Source organism: Symphalangus syndactylus, chromosome 7 (assembly GCF_028878055.3).
Source record: "Symphalangus syndactylus isolate Jambi chromosome 7, NHGRI_mSymSyn1-v2.1_pri, whole genome shotgun sequence".
Classification (NCBI taxonomy): Eukaryota; Metazoa; Chordata; class Mammalia; order Primates; family Hylobatidae; genus Symphalangus; species Symphalangus syndactylus.
Genome location: NC_072429.2, coordinates 61765137 through 61786683, shown reverse-complemented (window position 1 = coordinate 61786683; position 21547 = coordinate 61765137). Strand labels below are relative to the sequence as shown.

The 21547-nt window shown below is 39.3% G+C and overlaps 1 protein-coding gene across 4 annotated transcripts in view; it reads left to right on the top strand.

The window, feature by feature from the left end:
• The window catches only part of TGS1 (trimethylguanosine synthase 1), a 54761-nt gene that overhangs the window by 5963 nt on the left and 27251 nt on the right, over positions 1 to 21547 (top strand). The window contains exons 2-8 of one of the 4 annotated variants that reach the window (XM_055286378.2): positions 3349 to 3413; positions 6410 to 6582; positions 6923 to 7745; positions 10895 to 11012; positions 13275 to 13343; positions 16543 to 16717; positions 19793 to 20099. In XM_055286378.2, the coding sequence (XP_055142353.1) occupies positions 3349 to 3413; positions 6410 to 6582; positions 6923 to 7745; positions 10895 to 11012; positions 13275 to 13343; positions 16543 to 16717; positions 19793 to 20099 (1730 nt within the window). Of the gene's footprint in view, positions 1 to 3348; positions 3414 to 6409; positions 6583 to 6922; positions 7746 to 10894; positions 11013 to 13274; positions 13362 to 16542; positions 16718 to 19792; positions 20100 to 21547 lie in introns of all 4 variants that reach the window. The other 3 variants (XM_055286377.2, XM_063643296.1, XM_055286379.2) reach the window with 3 other exon arrangements.

The following is a 21547-nucleotide window of genomic DNA, read 5'->3' as shown; positions in this document are numbered from 1 at the left end:
TCACCCATGAGGAAAGACCTTTCTGCCGCTTTCTCAGGAGCTGACCTGTTAAGCTGGGCCCATCCTCCAGAAGGCTTACAGGCTAGCACTGTGGTGGGACCAAGAAGCTCACTAGAAAAAAGTAACCTGGCTCTGTGTAGGAGATGCAGGCCAGGAAAGGAGAGTCACCTTGCAGTCAGTGGCAGCCCAGGCTAAATGCTTAATTCACAGCCCACAGTATGATCGGGTACTGATGCTACTTTTAGGAAGCCCTCCTTCTAAAAGAGAAGACAGAGAGAATATAAGTTATGAAATGTAAAAAGTTGAGAAGATTTCTCAACTCACACCTCTAGAAAATAATACACAATTGGATTTGAATCAGAATGACTTTTAAAACACTATTTAATGACCATCTTATCAATTCCATTGAATTTAATCTTTTTGAACTGAAACGTGTATGCTTTTCATTACAAATAATTTCATATGTATTCTTTTTTTTTCCTTTTTTTTTTTTTTTTTTAAGACAGAGTCTTGCTCTGTCGCCCAGGCTGGAGTGCAGTGGCAACCTCCACCTCCTGGGTTCAAGCAGTTCTCATGCCTCAGCCTCCCAAGCAGCCAGGACTATAGGCCCACACCACCACACCCAGCTAATTTTTGTATTTTTAATAGAGACAGGGTTTCACCATGTGTGCCAGACTGGTCTCAAATTCCTAGCCTCAAGTGATCCACCCACCTCAGCCTCCCAAAGTACTAGGATTATAGGCATGAGCCACCATGTCCGGCATGGCTTTTTTTTTTTTTTTTTTTTTTTTTTTGAGTCAGAGACTCGCTCTGCTGCCGAGGCTGGAGTGCAATAGTATGATCATTGCTTACTGCAGCCTCAACCTTCTGGGCTCAGGTGATTCTCCCAGCTCAGCCTCCCATGTAGCTAGAACCATAGGTGTGCACTACTACACCCGACTAATTTTTTTTGTTTTTTCTAGAGATGGGGTCTGACCTTGCATAACCTGGGTCTGTCTGATGTTTCATCAGGAATAGTTGGGTCATGCCTTAGCCAGGAGTGCCACATAAATGATGCTATGCCCAGCTCTGTGTGGCCTCAGGAGGCACTTTTTGTAGACAGTATACCATCATGGGTGATGTTGCTGAATGCCAAGTTTTCTACTGTAGAGTCACAGTGGTTCCCTTTGTATTAATCAGTATTTCGTGGGGGCATATTCCAGTGTTATATCATTATCCTGTTTTCCAGTAAACCCACAAGCCTTGGCATTCATTGATAACTTCCACCTGAATCAGCTACCTCTGTGAAGGATGCCAAGGAATGGTTCTTGTCTTCTTTGCTCCTACTGCGTTTATTAGTTAGTATTCTGTAAGGAGCGCTTTCCCTTCTCTCCCCATGTCTTTTGTTCATTTATGTTAACATGGAATCTAGATTCTTAGTTTACTAACAGGTTATATTCCATTGCTAACATTAATTTGGTGCTGATATTGTCTGTGATTTGGCCAGTGGGGAACTCTTTGAAGTGGCTCCCGTGTCCTTTTGGTATTTCTAGTGTTGAGTGCTTCCTAATCTTCTGGCATAAGATGACCCAGGTTTATCTTTTACAGTTCATGCTCCAACCTGGAATTGTCATTTCTCCAGGGCAACTTGGTTCCTTTCATGGAAAATAGTATTTAGAAACCAAAAACTGGCTGCTCATTGTGCTTATTGCTCCTGTGCCCTCTTAGTAGAGAGAGTTGAGCAGTGTATATATGTGTGTTTTACACACATACGTGAATATGTCTATGTGTGTTTTACACACATACATGAATATGTCTATGTGTGTATATATACACACATATGTAACACTTTTAAAAACTATTTTTATGTCTGCTGTGTATATAAACTTAAATGCCATGAGTTTATAACAGTACTTCTAATGTTGGCCCAACACCTGAGGGTTCTTTCTAGCCTTCCTTCCTAACAGATAATGTCTTGAGCCCACCTTGCTTTTAAATAACTTTCTTCATTTTTATTAAAAAAATAAAAACCAAAAATTTTTTATTTAAAAACATTAAATTTTAAAATAATAAAGTAAATAAGTAACCTTCAACAAGGGGAATCTTGGCTAACATTGTCTTCAACACATTTACATATTTGCTCATTATAACCAACTTGCAACCAACCATACTGGTCCTCTCCTCCATCTGACACTTCAGTGTCTCATATCTTTAGGTGCTGGTGGGCATACCAGTGATGCCCCCTGTGCAGCTCCTGCTTCCCACCCCCAGTGCCCATGTTCTTGGGGACCAGTTGCTGCCAAAGCACATTTGCACGTCACCCCCTTGCCTGTTCACCATCCTGCTGAGTCACCACCTACTTGACATTTCATATAGTATCTCCAAAAAAGAAGCAAAAGGATGTGAAATAGAGCAAGTACACTAGAATTTTATTTAGTTAAATTTATTGTAGCTCCATTAGAAAAGTTATGTTAGCTTCCACTTGCAATTGGCCTTCTTGTAGCAGTTACAGTGGAGTTTATTACAGCTGAATTTATAGTCAGGAAGATATTAAAAGCAAAGTCTTCCACTTATTTTTAAGTATTCTGTTAGGTTTATTTTGGTAACCTTTGCTCAGACCGTGAATACCTTGTCTACTGTTCACAATGGATAGTTTGCCTTATTAGCAAATGGATTAGGGTCTGCATATTGATTTATATGTATGTAAGCTAAGTCTCTCCACTGTTAACTCACAACAAAATTTAGAGAACACCCCATTGTTTATGTATCATAAGGAGTATCAGATGTCCAGGAGAAATTACACTTAATTTTTTCTTTTTTGAGATAGAGTTTTGCTCTTGTCGCCCAGGCTAGAGTGCAGTGGTGTGATCTCAGCTCACTGCAACCTCCGCCTCGCGGATTTAAGCAATTCTCCTGCCTCAGCCACCCGAGTAGCTGGGATTGTAGGCGCCTGCCACTACGCCTGGCTAATTTGTGTTTTCAGTAGAGACAGGGTTTCATCATGTTGGCCAGGCTGGTCTCAAACTCCTGACCTCAGGTGATCTGCCCACTTCAGCCTCCCAAAGTGCTGGGATTACAGGTGTGAGCCACTGTGCCCAGCCTTAATTTTAGTAACTAGCAGTTATAGTAATAAATGCTACCATGTGTTAAGCATTGTGCTGAATATTTTACATATACTATCAGTCCTTACAACAACTCCATGAGAAATGTATTATTGCCTCTACATTATAAGTGAGGGAAATGTATTAGCAGATTGCTTTTCTGTTTCTTAAGCTTTTTATTTATTAATCTATGATGGCTTGAGATTTCTTTCCCTCTAAACTTATGGCTTAATTCATTTCAATATGAACTGCTTAATCTGCTTCACAGGGATCGAAAATTGTACAATTTGGGATTAAAAGGCTATTACATCAGAGACAGTGGCAACAATTCAGGTAATATAGTATAAAATTCTATAACTCTTTTTTGCTGAAATTAGCCATAATGTGTTAATTTATGTAAAATTTGTTAATAATATTGTATTGATTTGTTAACATAAAATATAAATGCCAAATCTGTAATCAATTTTTATTTTCTTTTATAACATGGTTCTGGAATCTCTATGAAAGCAGATCTTTTATTTTTCTATAGCTCCTGTGCTGACTTAATGTAGCCTCTTTTGCCCTGTGCAGTGTTCCTTCCTGAGTTGCCGCCATTAGATAAGAGCAACCTGGAATTTAAAGCTTTGAAAAGTAGGGAATATGTGGTTTCTGGCTGGGTGTGGTGGCTCATGCCTGTAATCCCAGCATTTTGGGAGGCCAAGGCAAGCAGATCACTTGAGGTCAGGAGTACGAGACCAGCCTGGCCAACATGGTAAAACCCCATCTCTAATAAAAATACAAAAATTATCCAGGTATGGTGGTGGGCACCTATAATCCCAGCTACTCAGGAGGCTGAGGCAAGAAAATCCCTTGAACCCGGGAGGCAGAGTAAGTAACAAATATAATTTATACTGTACATTGAGCCTCACTTTGGTCTCTCAAACTTCCCTACTGCATTTGTCCTTCCACATAGACCTTTTGTGTTTCTAGACACAGAGAAAATTACAGCGTGGATTTAGAAGCCAAAGTCAGCCCAAGTACGGTGTCATACTTACCTTTGGAAATCCTTTAACTCTCATGGTGATGGAACAAATTACTGTTTCTTCAGTTGATCACTGGATGGAATGTTTGGTTTGTGTTTCAGTGCTATGCTATACAAATAAAGTTCCTATAACACTAGGCTCCTTGAGCATAAGAAAATACGCATACTATGAAAGGAACATAAAACTTAGCTTACTCATTTTCTCCATTTTGCTGTCTCCTGAGCTTTCGTAAGTATATTTGAATGGAGTTGTGAGTGGAATCCCCTTCATTATTTAGAAAATTATCTTTCTCCCTCTTGTAGTAGAATTTGCACACATAAGATTTCTCTTTATCAGTCTTCATTTTGGCTATATAAGATTTACTGTTCTGTTGCCTGAGATCATCAAGCTGGAGTGCAGCCCAGTGCTAATTGAGTATGCTAATACATAAAATGATTTTTGTTATCTCATATTTTAAACAGTTAATAGAGCACTTGCATGGCATATGTTCATTTAATGGTATAATTACTATTAGATAACCATATTAGGGTAAAGTAAAACTTACTTTGTTGTAATAAATGGTTTTTCCATAAGAATTAGATTCAGGCTGGGCGCGGTGGCTCAAGCCTGTAATCCCAGCACTTTGGGAGGCCGAGGCGGGCGGATCACGAGGTCAGGAGATCGAGACCATCCTGGCTAACATGGTGAAACCCCGTCTCTACTAAAAAATACAAAAAATTAGCCGGGCGTGTTGGCGGGCGCCTGTGGTCCCAGCTACTCGGGAGGCTGAGGCAGGAGAATGGCGTGAACCCAGGAGGTGGAGGTTTCGGTGAGCCGAGATCGCGCCACCGCACTCCAGCCTGGGGGACAGAGAAAGACTCCGTCTCAAAAAAAAAAAAAAAAAAAAAAAAATAATTAGATTCAGAGAGCTTGAAAAAAAATCTTCCAGTTTAGTGGATTTCAAACCTTTCTCTTTTTTTAGAGAGAGAGAAGGTCTTGCTCTGCTGTCTAGGTGGCAATTGCTTAAGCATTCCTGTCACCTCAGCCTCCCAAGTAGCAGGGACTACAGGCACCACCACACCAGGGTAGTTTGTTTTTTGTTTTTTGGTTTTTTGTTTTGTTTGTATAGACAGGGTCTCTCTGTGTTGCTCGGGCTTGTCTCAAACTCCTGGCCTCAAGCAGCCTCTCAAAATACTGGGATTAGAGCTATAAGCCACTGTGCCCAACCCCAGGATTTCAAACTTCTAATAGCAGAATCCTTTCGTTAAATCAGCTCTTCCACAGAATCCCAGAACCTAAATCCCGGTTGTATTGAAGTGTCTGTGAGGGGCATGAAGATGTACTGCTCACCCGCTCTTGTTAATACCTCCTAAAATAACTTCACAAATCATGATTTTTAAATTCACTGTCTTAGTTCAGTAATTTTGCAGATAAAGAATGTGAACATATAAGTATTTTCTCCACATACTAGGGTTACATGGCCTGTTCTGTCTTCCTTCCATCCTCAGTATTTTGCACAGTGCCCAACATAGAGCAGATGCTCAATAAGAGTAAGTTAAATGGGCAGCTGGATGAATAGTGGCAGGCATAGCCCAATAAGAAACTGTCTGTTGATTCTTCATTGGCTTTTTTTGTTACTAGTCCATATTACTACCATCAATTGTTTTTTGGGGGGTTTTTTTTGGTTTTTTTTTTGAGACGGAGTCTCGCTCTCTCACCCAGGCTGGGGTGCAGTGGCACGATCTTGGCTCACGGCAACCTCTGTCTCCCAGGTTCAAGCAATTATCCTGCCTCAGCCTCCCGAGTAGCTGGGATTACAGCCTGGGCCCAGCTAATTTTTGTATTTTTGGTAGAGATGGGTTTTCACCATGTTGACCAGGCTGGTCTCAAACTCCTGACCTCAAGTGATCCGCCCGCCTCAGCCTCTGAAAGTGCTGGGATTACAGGTGTGAGCCACTGTGCCCAGCATACCATCAATTGTTTTTTGTTTGTTTTCTTTTTTTTCTTTAAAAATTGTAACTTTGCAGGCCAGGCAAGGTGGCATGCAGCTGTAATCCTAGCTGCTTGTGAAGCTGAGGCAAGAGGACTGACTGAGCCCAAGAGTTCAGAGCTTTTTAGTGCATCAGGATCACACCTGCAAATAGCCCTTACACTCCAACCTGGGCAGTGTTGTCAGACCCGCATCTCTAAAAAATAAAAAAAAATGGTAACATTTGCATACCTTTATTTTGGGCGGGTCACTCTGGATCTCAGGTTTTTTAAAACGAGAATAAGAAAACCTGCCTCTTAAGTTTTCCTTAAAACTAAGCTAATAAATGGTGTCTATAGGAGACCAGGCGACAGAAGAAGAGGAAGGTGGTTATTCCTGTGGTACTGCAGAATCACATGACAGCAAAGGCATAGGCCTAGATGAAAGTGAACTTGATTCTGAGGCTGAACTCATGAGAAGTATGGGATTGCCACTTCAATTTGGTAGGATAACTGCACATAAGGATTTTGAGGTAAATATTAATTTATTTTTATTATTTCTCTTAGTTTCCTTTATAAAATATCACAAGGAATTACTTTATCAGATTAAATGCATTCACGATCAGCGCTCTCTGCCTCTTTTTAGATGTATGTATTTATAAATTAACCAGAACTGAAAGTTGTAATATGTCCCAAGTGTGACTGTTGCTCCTCTTAGAAACTTAGATAGTATGTCACTTGTTTGTGGAGCTAAAAGCCCATCGTGGGGCTTTGAGAGTATTTTGTTTAATTTAATGTCAAAATAGACTGGATTCTACTTTCTTCTATAGTTCATAAAGTGCATTTTATATTCAAGTTATTTATCTGATACAGGTATCTATGAATACTAGAAATAAAATAAAAAAGAAAAAGAAAAAACATCAAAAGAAATACTTAGATGAAATTGTGCAAGAATCTTGGAGAAAAGAATATGAAGAAGACGACATTTTGGCTTCAGATGATCCATCTTCAGTTGAACAGTATGAGAACACCAGAACATGTGAACTTCAAAGCAGAAAAGATACTGAGACAGAAAATCTTCCTGTTGAAAACACATTATCTCCAAAGCTAGAAATTACAGAGAAATGGGAAAAGTATTGGAATGAATATGGAGGAGGACTGTTGTGGCAAAGTTGGCAAGAAAAACATCCAGATCAAGCACTATCTTCTGAACCTTGGAACTTTCCTGATACAAAGGAAGAATGGGAGCAACATTATAGTCAACTTTATTGGTATTATTTGGAACAATTTCAGTATTGGGAAGCTCAGGGTTGGACTTTTGATGCCTTGCAAAGCTGTGATACAGATACTTACACATCTAAAACAGAAGCTGACAACAAGAAAGATGAAAAATGCATGAAAGTTGACTTAGTATCTTTTCCATCTTCACCTGTTACGGTTGATAATGACAGCTCTGGTACAAGTGATAAGGATCATAGTGAAATACTTGATGGAATTAGTAACATAAAACTGAATTCAGAGGAAGTAAAACAGAGCCAATTAGATTCCTGTACAAGTCATGATGGTCATCAACAGCTAAGTGAAGTTAGTAGCAGAAGACAGTGCCCTGCTTCCGGCCAAAGTGAACCACGTAATGGAGGAACCAATGAGGAAAGCAACTCATCGGGGAATACAAGCACAGACCCACCAGCTGAAGGTAAGATTAACCAAGATTTATTCTACCGTGTAATGGTTAGCAAAATGAATTCATTTAGCAAAATAACTACTGTTCCTTTATTGTAGAGTTAAATAATACCAAGTACACTTCATATAATAATGAAATGATTTAATCCATCCTATTTTCATTTCACAAGTTGTTATCCTTTTCTATTAATAAGAATATTTGCATACAGTTCTCAAAAATATCATTCCTTCTCTTGTACTTTAGTGGCTAATGAAGGAAAATGTGGAATCTCTTGAGAAATCTAATTTAGAGTAAGCTTGGAACTTTTAGTTTTCCAGAACAAATGAGTTTATAAGAGGCATGTTAGAAAGCAATTGAGAATGTACATTTGACATTAGGCAAATGTCTTATGAATCATATGTAGAATTCACTTAGGACAAGTGAAGTCTTGCTGTGAAAAAAGATCTCAATGGGGCACAATATTAATTTATAACTGGAATGGTTAATTTCAGGATTCTCATCAATAAAATATCCAGGATAAGGAACTTGATTGATTCCTGAATAACTGATCAAAAAAAAAAAGCTAATTGTGCAAACTGGTGCCACTCAGGACTAGAGAATGCCAATGAGAAGTGTTTTGAAAGGAGTTAATAGGAGTAGGGTGCGATGAGAATGTTTACTTTGCATTGCTGTAAAGGAATACCTGAGACTGAGGAATGTTTAAAGAAAAGAGGTTTATTTTGGCTCACAGTTTTGCAGGCTGTACAGGAAGCATAGCCTCATCATCAACTCCTGGTGAGGGCCTTAGGAACCTTCCAATTATGGCAGAAGGTGAAAGGGGCATAGGTATGCCACATGGCAAGAGAGACAGCAAGAGAGAGGGGGGAAATCCCAGGATCTTGTTAGCAATCAGATATTGCAGTAACTCATTACCATGGGGAGGCACCAAGCCATTCATGAAGGATCTGCCCCATGACCCAAACACTTCCCACCAGACCCCACTTCCAACATTAGGGATCACATTTAAACATGAGGTTTAGAGGGGACAAACATCCAAACTATATCAGTGCTCTTGCTAGGGAGAGGCTTCTGCCAATTAACAGCACCAGGAAAATGGGAGGGGGGGAAATTTCTGTGATATCTGCATATCCTGAAGTTTTGGCATCCTGATGTTACATGCTGAAGACATCTAGTGTAGAGGAACTTTCTTCTCAGCTTTACTCCTTTGTGAAACAAATGGTTTTGACCTTTTACTTAACAATCAGATTTGCTTTGCTTATCTCAGATTGCTGATAATACTTCATCCAGCTGAGAGTTTCTAAAGAACTCTGTCAACTTGCTTTTTTTCTCTGTATTCTTAGATTCTTATAAGTGGAGCCTACCTCAGTATAATATTCTCATTCCTTTCTATTTTGGTGATACAGTTTCATCCCTTTTTTTTTTTTTTTTTTTTTTTTTTTTTGATATGGAGTCTCACTCTGTCACCCAAGCTGGAGTGCAGTGGCACTATCTCAGCTCACTGCAGGGTCTGCCTCCAGGGCACAAGCAATTCTCCAGCCTCAGCCTCCCGAGTATCTGGGACTACAGGTGTGTGCCACCACATCCAGTTAATTTTTTTTTTTTTTTTTTTTTGTAGTTTTAGTAGATATGGGGTTTCACCATGTTGGCCAGGCTGGTCTCAAACTCCTGACCTCAAGTGATCCTCCCACCTCAGCCTCCCAAAGTGCATAGGCCTGAGCCACCATGCACAGCCATCCTTTTTTATCTGAAGATTTTATATTAGTATTCTGATACTCTTCTATACTCTCCTGATACCTTTCTGTACATATTTTGACCATAAAGTTTATAATATACATATTGGGCATTGTTTTGGCCTCTAACTTACTGTCTCATTTACCCTCTTTGGTTCTCCTCCCTCATCTGCCTGCTTTTTTCTTTGCCAGACACAGTAATTCTCACAGTCTCTGCCTTCTGTTGCCTGTTCCCTTACTTATGTTTATAGATTGTCCATTTCTGTAATAACTCCAGTTTGTCTGCCATCAGGATGAATTTGAGGGTTTTAGATTTTTATTTGTTTTAGATCCTCCCTTAAGTTCAAAATTTAAGGTATAGGTTATGCTTCTATGTAAGTATGTTTTCTACTCTTTGTGGTTGGTGCTTTTCTGAAAGAGTCAAAGCTTCCCACTGTCTACCCTGCAGACATCTTTTTCCTCCTGGTCTCAGCTACCCACTTTCTTCCAGTCTGACAAAATGGAGAACAAAGACAGATTTGTGCCTCAGTTTTTGTCACTGTAAGTTAAAGAACTCTTCTTAAAGATAGTATTGTCTTTGTTACTCTTATTATTAATGTTACTTTCATACTATATTAAAGGCAAATGAAGAGAAATTCTTCTTAATCAATGTGATTATGCCCCCTTTACAGTCATTTCAACTAAAATTCCATAAGAATATGACTGCTAACAGCTATCACAAAGGCAGCTTTGTGGGTTAATTTGTGTAGATTTGGGCAACTATGAAGAAGTAGTTTTAGTTTGTTTTTTTTTTTTTTTTTTAAGTAGTTAGATCATGAACATTTTTAAACCTGTTAAAAAACTTTAGACAAATTAAATTTAATAGAGTTTAACTGAGCAAAGAACGATTCTCGAATCAGGCAGCCCCCGGAGCCAGAATAGGTTCAGAGCAGCTCCAGGGCTGCCATATGATTGGGATAACATTTATGGACAGAAAAAGAAAAATGATGTACAATGTACAGAAGGTGGAAGTGAAGTACAGAAACAGCTGGATTGGTTACAGCCCAGCTTTTGCCTTACTTGAACACCATTTGAACAGTTGGCTGCCTGTGATTAGCCAAAACTGTGCTTGGTACAAGAGTAGGTTACAGTCTTTTTATACCACCAATTAGGTTATAGTTCACTATGTGTGGAGAAACCTTTAAGCTGAGCTTAAAATGTATACATGGACAGCTTTAGGCTAAATTTAATTTAACAAAGCTTATAGTTAGGATTCTTTAAATGCTCAGACTCTGCATGTAGACACAAACAGGTAGATGTGACCTGGCACTTTGATGCTCATGTACAGTTGATTGTAGAAAAGGTGCTAAAATATTTTCATTGGCTTTGCAAATAGCAGAAAAGTTGTCAAACCAAGGGGGAAAACCTACTGCAATATTTCTGCCTCTTTAGATTCACAGAAGTCTTCAGGAGCAAACACAAGCAAAGACAGACCACATGCCAGTGGTACTGATGGAGATGAAAGTGAGGAAGATCCACCTCAGCATAAGCCAAGAAAACTGAAGAGGAGGTAAGTTATATGAGACCCCTCTCACAGAGCGTGTTAGAGTAAGCATTTGTATCCATAAGCGAGTGGTTATTAAATGATTGTTATGTTCACAACACCGGTAATCATGTAAGAAGAGGCAGGATCTACTGGTAAGATTCTGAGCCTTTGGACCTGGACTTGTGGTCAAGGCCAAACTCTGCCACTCACAAGCTCTAAGTACATTTCCTTCTTTTTTTTTTTTTTTTAAGACACGGTCTCACTTTATCGCTCAGGCTGGAGTACATGGCATGATCATAGCTCACTATGATCTTGAACTCCTCAGCTCAATTGAACTTGAACTCCTCAGCTCAATTGATCCTTCTGCCTTGAGTAGCTGGGACTACAGGCGTGTGCCACCACTCCTGGTTAATTTTTTTAATTTTTTTGTAGAGACAGGGTCTCGCTATATTGCCCAGGCTGATCTCAAACTTCTGGCCTCAAGTGATCCACTTGCCTTGGCCTTCCAAAGCACTGGGATTACAGGTGTGAGCCACCACACCCAGCCTAAGTACATTTCTTAATTTCTCGTCTATAAGATTGGACTGATGCCTTTTTTGTGATCATTGGGTAGACAGGAGCTAGCGTATAATATATCTGACACTTAGTAGCTATCAATGGATCATAACTTTTAACTAAAATTAAATTCATATCTTCTCTCTCTCTCACCAGTTCTAATGTTTTTCAAAAGTCTGGATATATCTTATCCCAGATTTGTATTGCTGAAAAAGACCTCAAGGTCATGCTCTCATTGTATAGATAGGAACACTGAGGCAAACAGGAATGAGTACCTTGCTCAGAGTTTTCTTCACAGCAATGGCAGCTCTAAAGCCAGAGCCCAGACCAACTCTACTCGAAGCCGTGCAATTTCTGTTTACCACTGTGAAAGTTGTAAGAGTCAAAACAGAGTCACTTGTTTCAGACGCTGGTAAAATGTAGCCAGGGAAGGCCATGAAAGACTCTCATGCACTATTTGCCTGATAACAGGAACTGTCACAATAAATTTTTCCAAGCCAAAGCATCACACAAAGACAGATAACTGCTTATACAGGAATATGTGCCTGACACAGTCTCACAAGCCCAATTCAAAACTGCAGAGGCCTAACCATAACTCTCAGATTACAAGTTCCACCTAACAACCACTGGCTTTCCTAATCAAAACTCACCAGCTATTTGTTGTAAGATGCTGCCAGCACCAGTGAACTAACTTTCTAAACAACGTGCGTGACCTCTCTCCTCAGTGAAACTCTAACCTTTTCCTCTCTTCTTTGGACATTTCATGAGGCCACCTCATTCTGTGCTTATGTCCCAAACTGCAGTTCTGTTTTTGTGTTTTATAACCAAATAAAAGTTCTTTTTTTTTTGGTATTCATCTCTACATTTTTTTCTTGGAGGTTTATACACTTCTACACATAATTAAACACGCAGAGAATAATGTTAAGGTGGGATGTAGTCAGATGCTAACACTGTAAGTAACAAGGAAAGAATGGATCATTACTGAACTTGGAAGTTAGCTGGACACTTCATTTCTCTAACTGGATATGGGGTGTACTCCATATAGCTTCTAGAAAAACAAGCGTGCCTCTACTATGCTCCCTCTATATCGTAGACATTGCTTGTTAACTCCCCAGTTTCTGCTAGTTACTAAAGGCAAAGATCATGTGTGTTCAATGAGCATAACTTATTTTGAAGGACAAACTTTGTAAGAATTATTTCTCACCATTTTCTTTTACTTGGAATTACGGCCAGGGGTAGTCACTGGTTACTAAAAGATCTCTAGTAGGTGGATTCTCCTGGGTTACCTAATATCACTTGTATCACAACCTTATTCTTTTTAATAATTTTTTTCTTTTAAATTTTATCAAACGTTTCCTTGTTTGTTTTTAAGGGAAACCTCTGGAGAAATCACTTTGGGAGATTAATTTAAGGCTGCAGCTTTTACTGGTGTTTTTCCAAAGGAAAATTGAGAGATGATATTTGTACCATACCTAGGAATAGAAATCATTACTTGACATGGATTAAGACTGGAATACTTACTGCTGTGTTCCAAACGCTCCTGGGTACTTACCTCATTTGGAAAATTCTAATTAAAGTATTTTTTTTCCTGGTTTCCTGGATTTGTGAACTATGGTTGATTATGGTGATGGGAAGTTTGCGTGGGTCAATTATATTGCCTTTTTTATATTTATCTGAACTGGTGGGCTCTGGTGGTAATGGCTTATCACTGTTTACCTTTTCTTTATTTAGCCATGAACTGGACATTGATGAAAACCCAGCTTCAGACTTTGATGACAGTGGTTCCCTTCTAGGATTCAAGTATGGCTCAGGACAAAAGTAATTATTCATAAAAGCCATTGTTTTCCAGAAGTCCTAACCACTTCAGCTATCTTAGAGCACTCTGATACTCAGATAACTAATAAATGATCATGTGTTGAGATGTTATCATTAAATCACTTCTTGTTAGAATTGTGGTAGAGATATCCCTGTACATTTGATGTGTTCATATGCTTTAACTCAGTTGCACTTTATAGCAATCCAGTGTTGTTATTCCATTTCATAGATAAAGCAACTGCAGCTCACAGAGGCTTTGACTTTACTGGAGAGGGAATTTAGGCCCAGCTGTTGTGACTTCTAAGCATGGTTCTCTTCTCACCTAGTGACTCACATGTGTACATCTGAAGACCATAGCAAACATGCCATGAAAAGTTGAAATCTTCAATAACCTCTTTTTCTATTATGAAAGAGTAAAATTAAAACAAACCAAATAACAAGTAAAAAGTAAAAAATATTTTCTCCAGTCATTCTCAGATGTAGGCAGTGTTTTAAAGAGTTTAGCACTTTGAGAGGCTGGGCAATATAGGGAGACCCCATCTCTACAACAAATTTAAAAATTAGTTGGGTTTAGTGGTGCATGCTTGTGTTTCCAGCTCCTCAGGAGGCTGAGATGGGAGGGTCACTTCAGCCCAGGAGGTTGAGGGTGCTGTGAACCATGATAATGCCACTGCACTCTAGCCTGGGTAACAGAGTGAGACTCTCAAAAAAAAGAGTTTGGCATACATCCCTCCAAATTTACTGTTGTGTATTATGAGTACATACATGTACACACATTTTTTGTTTGTTTTGTTTTGTTTTATTTTTTGAGACAGAGTCTCACTCTGTTGCCCAGGTTGTAGCACAGTGGTGCGATCTCGGCCCACTGTGACATCCGCCTCCTGGGTTCAAGTGATTCTCCTGCCTCAGCCCCACAAGTAGCTGGGACTGCAGGCATGCACCACCACGCCCTGCTAATTTATTTATTTATTTATTTATTTATTTATTTATTTTTATTTATTTTTTTTTTTTAGTAGAGACAGGGTTGCACCATATTGACCAGGCTGGTCTCAAACTCCTGACCTCAGGTGATCCGCCTACCTCGGCCTCCCAAAGTCCTGGGATTACAGGCGTGAGCCACCGCGCCTCACCGTGTACACACATTTTGCTTCTCTTTGTGTAAAACAGAAAAATTAGGTCATATTATACATACTCTCCAGTTTGCTTTTCTCCCTCGACGGTGTACCATAGACACTCTTTCTTGTTGGTAGAAACATTTAGCTAATTCTGTAAACGAGGGCATTGTGTTTTATCAATTATCCTAATTAACAACATCTAAATTGTTTCCTAAGATCTAAGCGTAATGCCCTAGAAGGTCCCTCCAGATTATTATATGTGCCTGCCTGCCTTCCTTCCGTAGGGTCTCGCTCTGTAACACAGGCTGGAGTGCAGTGCTGTTTTAAGTTTTTTCAGAGAGATGGGGTCTTGCTATGTTACCCAGGCACGTCTTAAACTCTTGGCCTCAAGTGATCCTCCCATCTCAGCCTCCTAGAGTGCAGGGATTGCAGGCATGAGCCACCATGCCCAGTCCATTTATTCCTTTTTATTGCTGAATAGAATTCCAGTGTATGGATGTACCAAAATTTGCTCAACCATGCAACAGTTAAAGGGCATTTGTATTATTTGTGACATTTTGCTGTTACAAATAAAGCAGCAGTGCAGGTGCAGTGGCTCACACCTGTAATCCCAGCACTTTGGGAAGCTAAGGTAAGAAGATTGCCTGAAGCCAGAGGTTGAGACTAGCCTAGGTAACATAGCAAGGCAGAAAATAAAAAAATAAAATGAAATTTCAAAAAGTAAACAAAGCTGCTATGAACATTTGTGTATAGAAGACATAAGATTTCTCTGGGATTAAATGCCCAAGCATTAAATATAAAGGAACATGGGTAGTTGTGTTAGAACAACTAGAGATTTTATCGTACATGACATGAAGACTAAACTGAGTAGGTAAAGCCTGCTAAAGACAGCTTACACCAGTAATCTAAACCATGACTGGGTTCTCTGATGTTTCTAAGGGTTGAGATTTCAGGTCCTACTTATCTGTTTCATAAGTTGTGAAATTTAAGTAGATACCTACACATTATGAAATCAACAAGAAAGGGACGTGAGGAATGCCTCAGAATTGAATTGAATTCAAATTAGTTCAGAAGTACATGTTGACTCTTGCAGTTTCTAAAGATTACCAGTTTTTCTCCCTTAGGTATTTCAAGGCAATTATAGTTAATATAATCAATAGTTCATATAATCATTTAAGGCTAAGATCATAAAGTTTAGCATGTAAAAAGGTTTTTAAATTCCTGGCAGGATGTATTACTATGCACATGTAATTTTATTGAGGAATCCTTTGGTAGATTTTGGTAGTATACACTTGCAGAGATCTATTTCTTTTCTTGCCTGAGACTTAGCTACTTAACTGCTCTTCTATTTAGAGCACCCAGTTCTACTTAAAAGAGAAGGATAAAATACCCTGTTTATTAAAAGAAGTTTATAATATGGCTACAAAGTGAGACCTGACATTTAAACCCAGACTATTCTAGATTTTATAAATGCTAAAGTGTATGTGACACTCTTAAGTCCCTAACAGTTTGTAGGAGAGGGAGTTAATTGAGGCTTAATATAATCAAAGGAGGCTTCATAGCAGATGCATATCTTTTAGGACTGGAAAATTTCAGATGGTTAAATCAGACATTCTCTAATTATTTAGATACGAAGGATTCGCTTCTTTTGTAAGCTCAGATTGATTTAGATAATTCAAATATATCCAGAAATGTGTTAAAGAGCTTTGACATCACCCCACCTTGAGAATATTTATATATTTATATTTCCCTAACAAGGGGATAGGGTTTTTGTTTGTTTTTTTACTGTTTATTTATTACAGTCTACTATGTAGTTTCTACTTTCTCCTCTATATTAGGTATGTTGCACTTCCCAACTTTGGTGTTACACATTTGCTTTAGAATTAACATGAAAGTTAGACCATCAACTCTTCTGCAAGTTGAACTTGATTTTATCATTTTCATAATTTTAAAAAGGGAATTAAAATGGTGTAAAAATGAGTGAAAATGTTAGTTTCGTCCTCTTTTCCTATAAGGAAATGTAATCCTAAAATTTAAGTTGTGAATAACTTGTTTTGATCTGGTCACAGATATGGTGGAATCCCAAATTTCAGTCATCGGCAGGTCAGGTATTTAGAGAAGAATGTGAAGCGTAAGTCTAAGTACCTGGACATGCGCAGACAAATAAAGATGAAAAACAAACACATCTTCTTTACCAAAGAGTCAGAAAAACCATTTTTCAAGAAAAGCAAAACTCTGAGTAAGGTATGTATAAATTTTGTTGCATACTTGTAGATAGAATCATGTTTTGTAAGTTTGACCTCTTAAAATTGTTGTATTCGAATAGGAAGCCTGTTTCTACCAGGTATCAAGGTGCATAATTTTTTTTTTTTTACTTGCTTCTTGAAGGCATATATTATGTAAACTAAGTCTGAAAAAAGGCAAGTTGAGGTAGGGTGAAAAGGAAGTGTTTGAAAGCTACAAAGTACTAGTGTCTGAGATTATTTAAAAAACGCAGCCGCCAGGCGTGGTGGCTCACACCTGTAATCCCAGCAATTTGGGAGGCTGAGGCAGGTGGATCACCTGAGGTCGGGAGTACCAGACAAACCTGACCAACATGAAAAACCCTATCTCTACTAAAAATACAAAATTAGCTGGGCATGGTAGCACTTGCCTGTAATCTCAGCTACTTGGGAAGCTGAGGCAGGAGAATTGCCTGAACCCGGTAGGCGAAGGTTGCAGTGAGCCGAGATCATGCCATTGCACTCCAGCTTGGGCAACAAGAGCAAAACTCCATCTCAAAAAAAAAAAACACGCAACCTTGGCCGGGCATGGTGGCTCACACCTGTAATTCCAGCACTTAGGGAGGCTGAGGCAGATGGATCACCTGAGGTCAGGAGTTCGAGACCAGTCTGGCCAACATGGTGAAACCCCATCTCTACTAAAAATACAAAAATTAACCAGGCATGGTGGCGGATGCCTGTAATCCCAGCTACTCAGGAGGCTGAGGCAGGAGAATCACTTGAAATTTGGGAGTGGAGGTTGCAGTGAGCTGAGATCGCACCATTGCACTCCAGCCTGGGTGACAGAGTAAGACTCTGTCTCAAAAGACAAAAACGGCCAGGCACGGTGGCTCACGCTTGTAATCCCAGCACTTTGGGAGGCCGAGGCGGGCGGATCACGAGGTCAGGAGATCGAGACCACGGTGAAACCCCGTCTCTACTAAAAAATACAAAAAATTAGCCGGGCGCGGTGGCGGGCGCCTGTAGTCCCAGCTACTCGGAGGCTGAGGCAGGAGAATGGTGTGAACCTAGGAGGCGGAGCTTGCAGTGAGCCGAGATTGCGCCACTGCACTCCAGCCCGGGCGACAGAGCGAGACTCTGTCTCAAAAAAAAAAAAAAAAAAGACAAAAACACAGCCTTGCCTATGTAGTAACAGACAAGAACAAGGAAGAATTTCTCATCTGTTTCAGGCTAAGTGGCTGTATTAGTCTGTTTTCGGGCTGCTAATAAAGACATACCCGAGACTGGATAATTTTTGAAGGAAAGAGGTTTAATTGACTCACAGTTCTGCAGGGCTGGGGAGGCCTCAGGAAACTTACAATTATGGTGGAAAGGGAAGCAAACAACTCCTTCACGTGGCAGCTAGAGAGAGAAATGAGTGCCCAGCAAAGGGGGAAGCACCTTATAAAACCATCAGATCTCATAAGAACTAACTCACCATCACAAGAAGAGGATGGGAGAAACTGCCCCCATGATTCAACCATCTTTACCTGATTCTTCCCACAACACATGGGGATTATGGGAACTATGATTCAAGATAAGATTTGGATGGGGACACAGCCAAACCATACCAGTAGGATCCTAATAGTCCAAATTCTGATACAGCTTTATATTATAAGCTTTAATTCTGAGTTCTTCCAGAAGTGATCAGTCAGTTTACACCTTATAACAAGTTCACCCTGATAGCATGAAACACAAGGCCAATTTATTGATTCACATTATTACCTGAAATATTCATGTGCCCTCTCTTGGACTTTGCTATACCTGCCATCCAAGTACCTGGGAAACAAAAGTAGTTAGAAAATTGCTTGGTGTGAAGAATTACCTTTCTATATTCTAAGGGGTAAAAAACACTTTCTAATGAGCAGAACCTTGATGTCAGTCACATCTCCAGCAGCTCTTCAGGACAGTAGACCATAATCTTAGACTCCATGATGTCTCTGTTTCTGTTGTTCATTTTTTAAGGCTAGTCAGATGACTCTTTTTCCCCTCGATACATTGTCCTCCCTAACTTCAGCATACTTGTAAAATATGCTACATATATATAGCTGGTTTTATTTTGTATTACATTTCAGGTTGGTTGGCTGCTGATGATGTTTTAATAAATACGTTAGTGGTGCTAGTTATATCTGAAACAGACTGCCTAGTATTAGTCCAGTCAGTGCCGTAGGACTTTCCATAATGTGTTGGATATAATAGCCCCCATGCACTCATCTATAGATGAGTGCAGAAACATAGCTGCTAGTCATTGCTGAGGAAAAAAGATATGTAACTGTTGTGTCTAACTTAGATACCTAATTTGTTTATAGGCACATTTCCTTAGTGGAAGATTCTGGGTTGTTGCCCATCATGTCTACCACTCCGTTCTAATTTACTCTTAGGAAGGTCATGAAGACAAGACAAGATAGGAAGAATGTTCTTGTTACAGAAGATGCAAAGAAGTATATGATCTGGTGCTGAGCCTTGTTTACATTCCAAAGAACAAACATTTACCGGGACATATCTTACTGGCTCTACTGTTGCATTAAAAGGCAACTTTGATTTTTTTTCCAAGGTAGACTACTTCTATTCTTACAGAAGAATTGGCCCTAAATCTTTTTAGGGTTCATCTTTGATGCAAGTAACATTTACATAGATTTTAGCTTGACCATTGCAGAAAGGTCTATATAATTTGAACAACTAAAATTAACGATTCAATAGTAAGTAGGTACATTTGTAATGTAGCTGTAGCACACAGCACAGTTAAATTGTTAAGAACCCTTATGGAAAAGCCACTGGGACAGTTTGGCTTTATCCTCTAAGTGTTTATTGATAGCAGGAAGTGTTTAATCTGATATTTTTTTCCTTTTAAAGAAAACTTTAATAAGGTCATGGCATGCCCAGATAGCATTCTGATTAGGTCAGAATTACTTACTATTAAGCTTGTGTGATGCAGTCTACTTTTCAGAGCCAATAATTTTGACACAGCTTTTCAGTCAAGTCACAAATGGTAATAGGTAGGAAGATTCTGTGTAGTTCGGAATTAATTCCTGCTCATGATGTCATCTTAAAATTTAAGGTAGAAAAATTCCTCACATGGGTTAATAAACCAATGGATGAAGAAGCATCACAGGAATCGTCTTCTCATGACAATGTGCACGACGCTTCCACAAGTAGTGATTCAGAGGAACAAGACATATCTGTTAAAAAAGGTGATGACCTACTGGAGGCTAGTAATCCAGAACCTGAAAAGTGTCAGAGCGTATCTTCAGTTGGTGAACTTGAAACAGAAAACTATGAAAGAGACAGCTTGCTAGCAACTGTTCCAGATGAGCAGGATTGTGTTACTCAAGAAGTGCCAGACTCCCTCCAGGCAGAAACTGAAGGTAACACTAAATATGCTTCAACTTGCTAATGGATTTAGATATAATTTTTTTTGTTAATATGTTTTTTCTTAGTTTTCACTTGTGAATCTTCTGTACCTAAGGAGTCACTGCTATTTATTTTTAAGTGAGAGAAGGCATATTAAGTGTACATGTTCTAACTGGCTATGACTTAGCACCCACAACACTCCTCACTCTTGGCTGAGTGAACATGATCAAGTAGAAAAGGAAAGACTGTTGTGAGCATTGTGTCTGCAGACCACTGTCTGCAGTTCAACTTGGCCTCTGCTGGTACTCAGTTCCATGGGCTAAAGGTGACCATCCTTTGTCCTCTTCGTATGTGGTGTAGCTTTGGTTTACTTCTTCCTTTTTTTTTTTTTTTGTGAGACAGGGTCTCATTCTGTCTCCCAGGCTGGAGTGCAGTGGCACAATCACAGCTCACTACAACCTTGACCCCTAGGGTTCAAGCAGTCCTCCCACCTCAGCTTGAGTAGCTGGGACTACATGCGCATACCACCATGCCTGCTTAATTATTTAATTTTTTTTGTAGAGGCACAGGGTCTCATTATATTGCTGAGGCTGGTTGCCAAAGGCTCAAGCAATCCTCCCACCTTGGCCTCCCAAAGTGCTGGGATTACAGACATGAGCCACCATGCTCGGGCTGGTTTCCTTTTGGTGTGTTTTTGTGTGTGTGTGTGTGTGTGTGGTTGATGATGGTCATGTGTTTTTGATGGCACATTAATATAAAAAGTATTCAGAGCAGTTGGCTCTAATGAATAAACTGAGTAACATTTTCAATTTATGCACTTTTGTATTCGAATTTTTATAGCAAAACTTCTTATATAGTTTAATAATGGTATTATGAAACCATTATATTTATTGTGATCATCATATTTCTTTATTTATTACTATGGAAAATAACTTATTTGAGTCTTGATTTTTTTTTTTCTTAGTGCATGTGTGGGTGCATGTATATGTGTGATCTTTTTATCACGTATTTCTTTACATTATAAACAGCATAACTACAGTAGTTTACATTTATTATCAATGTTATAATAACTGATGTTCATATGATATTTGTAGGTTTGTGAAATGCTTTTATGTGTCTTATTCTCATTTAATCTGTAAGGTACCCCAAGGAAGTAGATGGAATTATTTTCCATTCTGTAAATACAGAAAGTAAAGCTGAGAGAAATTTAAAAATTAGCCCAAGTAAGCGGCATAGCTAGGACTCATTACCAGTTTCTCCAATTGCTAAGTCCGATTTTCCTACACTACCCCACTTCCATAAACACCAATTCCCATGATGCTGGTTGTTCTTACCTGGGGTAGTACCACCTTCACAGGGGCATTTGGAAGATGCTGGTTGTTAGAATGACATTAGGAATTCCGGCATTTAGTACTCAGTTACTTAATGTTAGGTCATGTACAAGATGGTCTTGCACAACAAA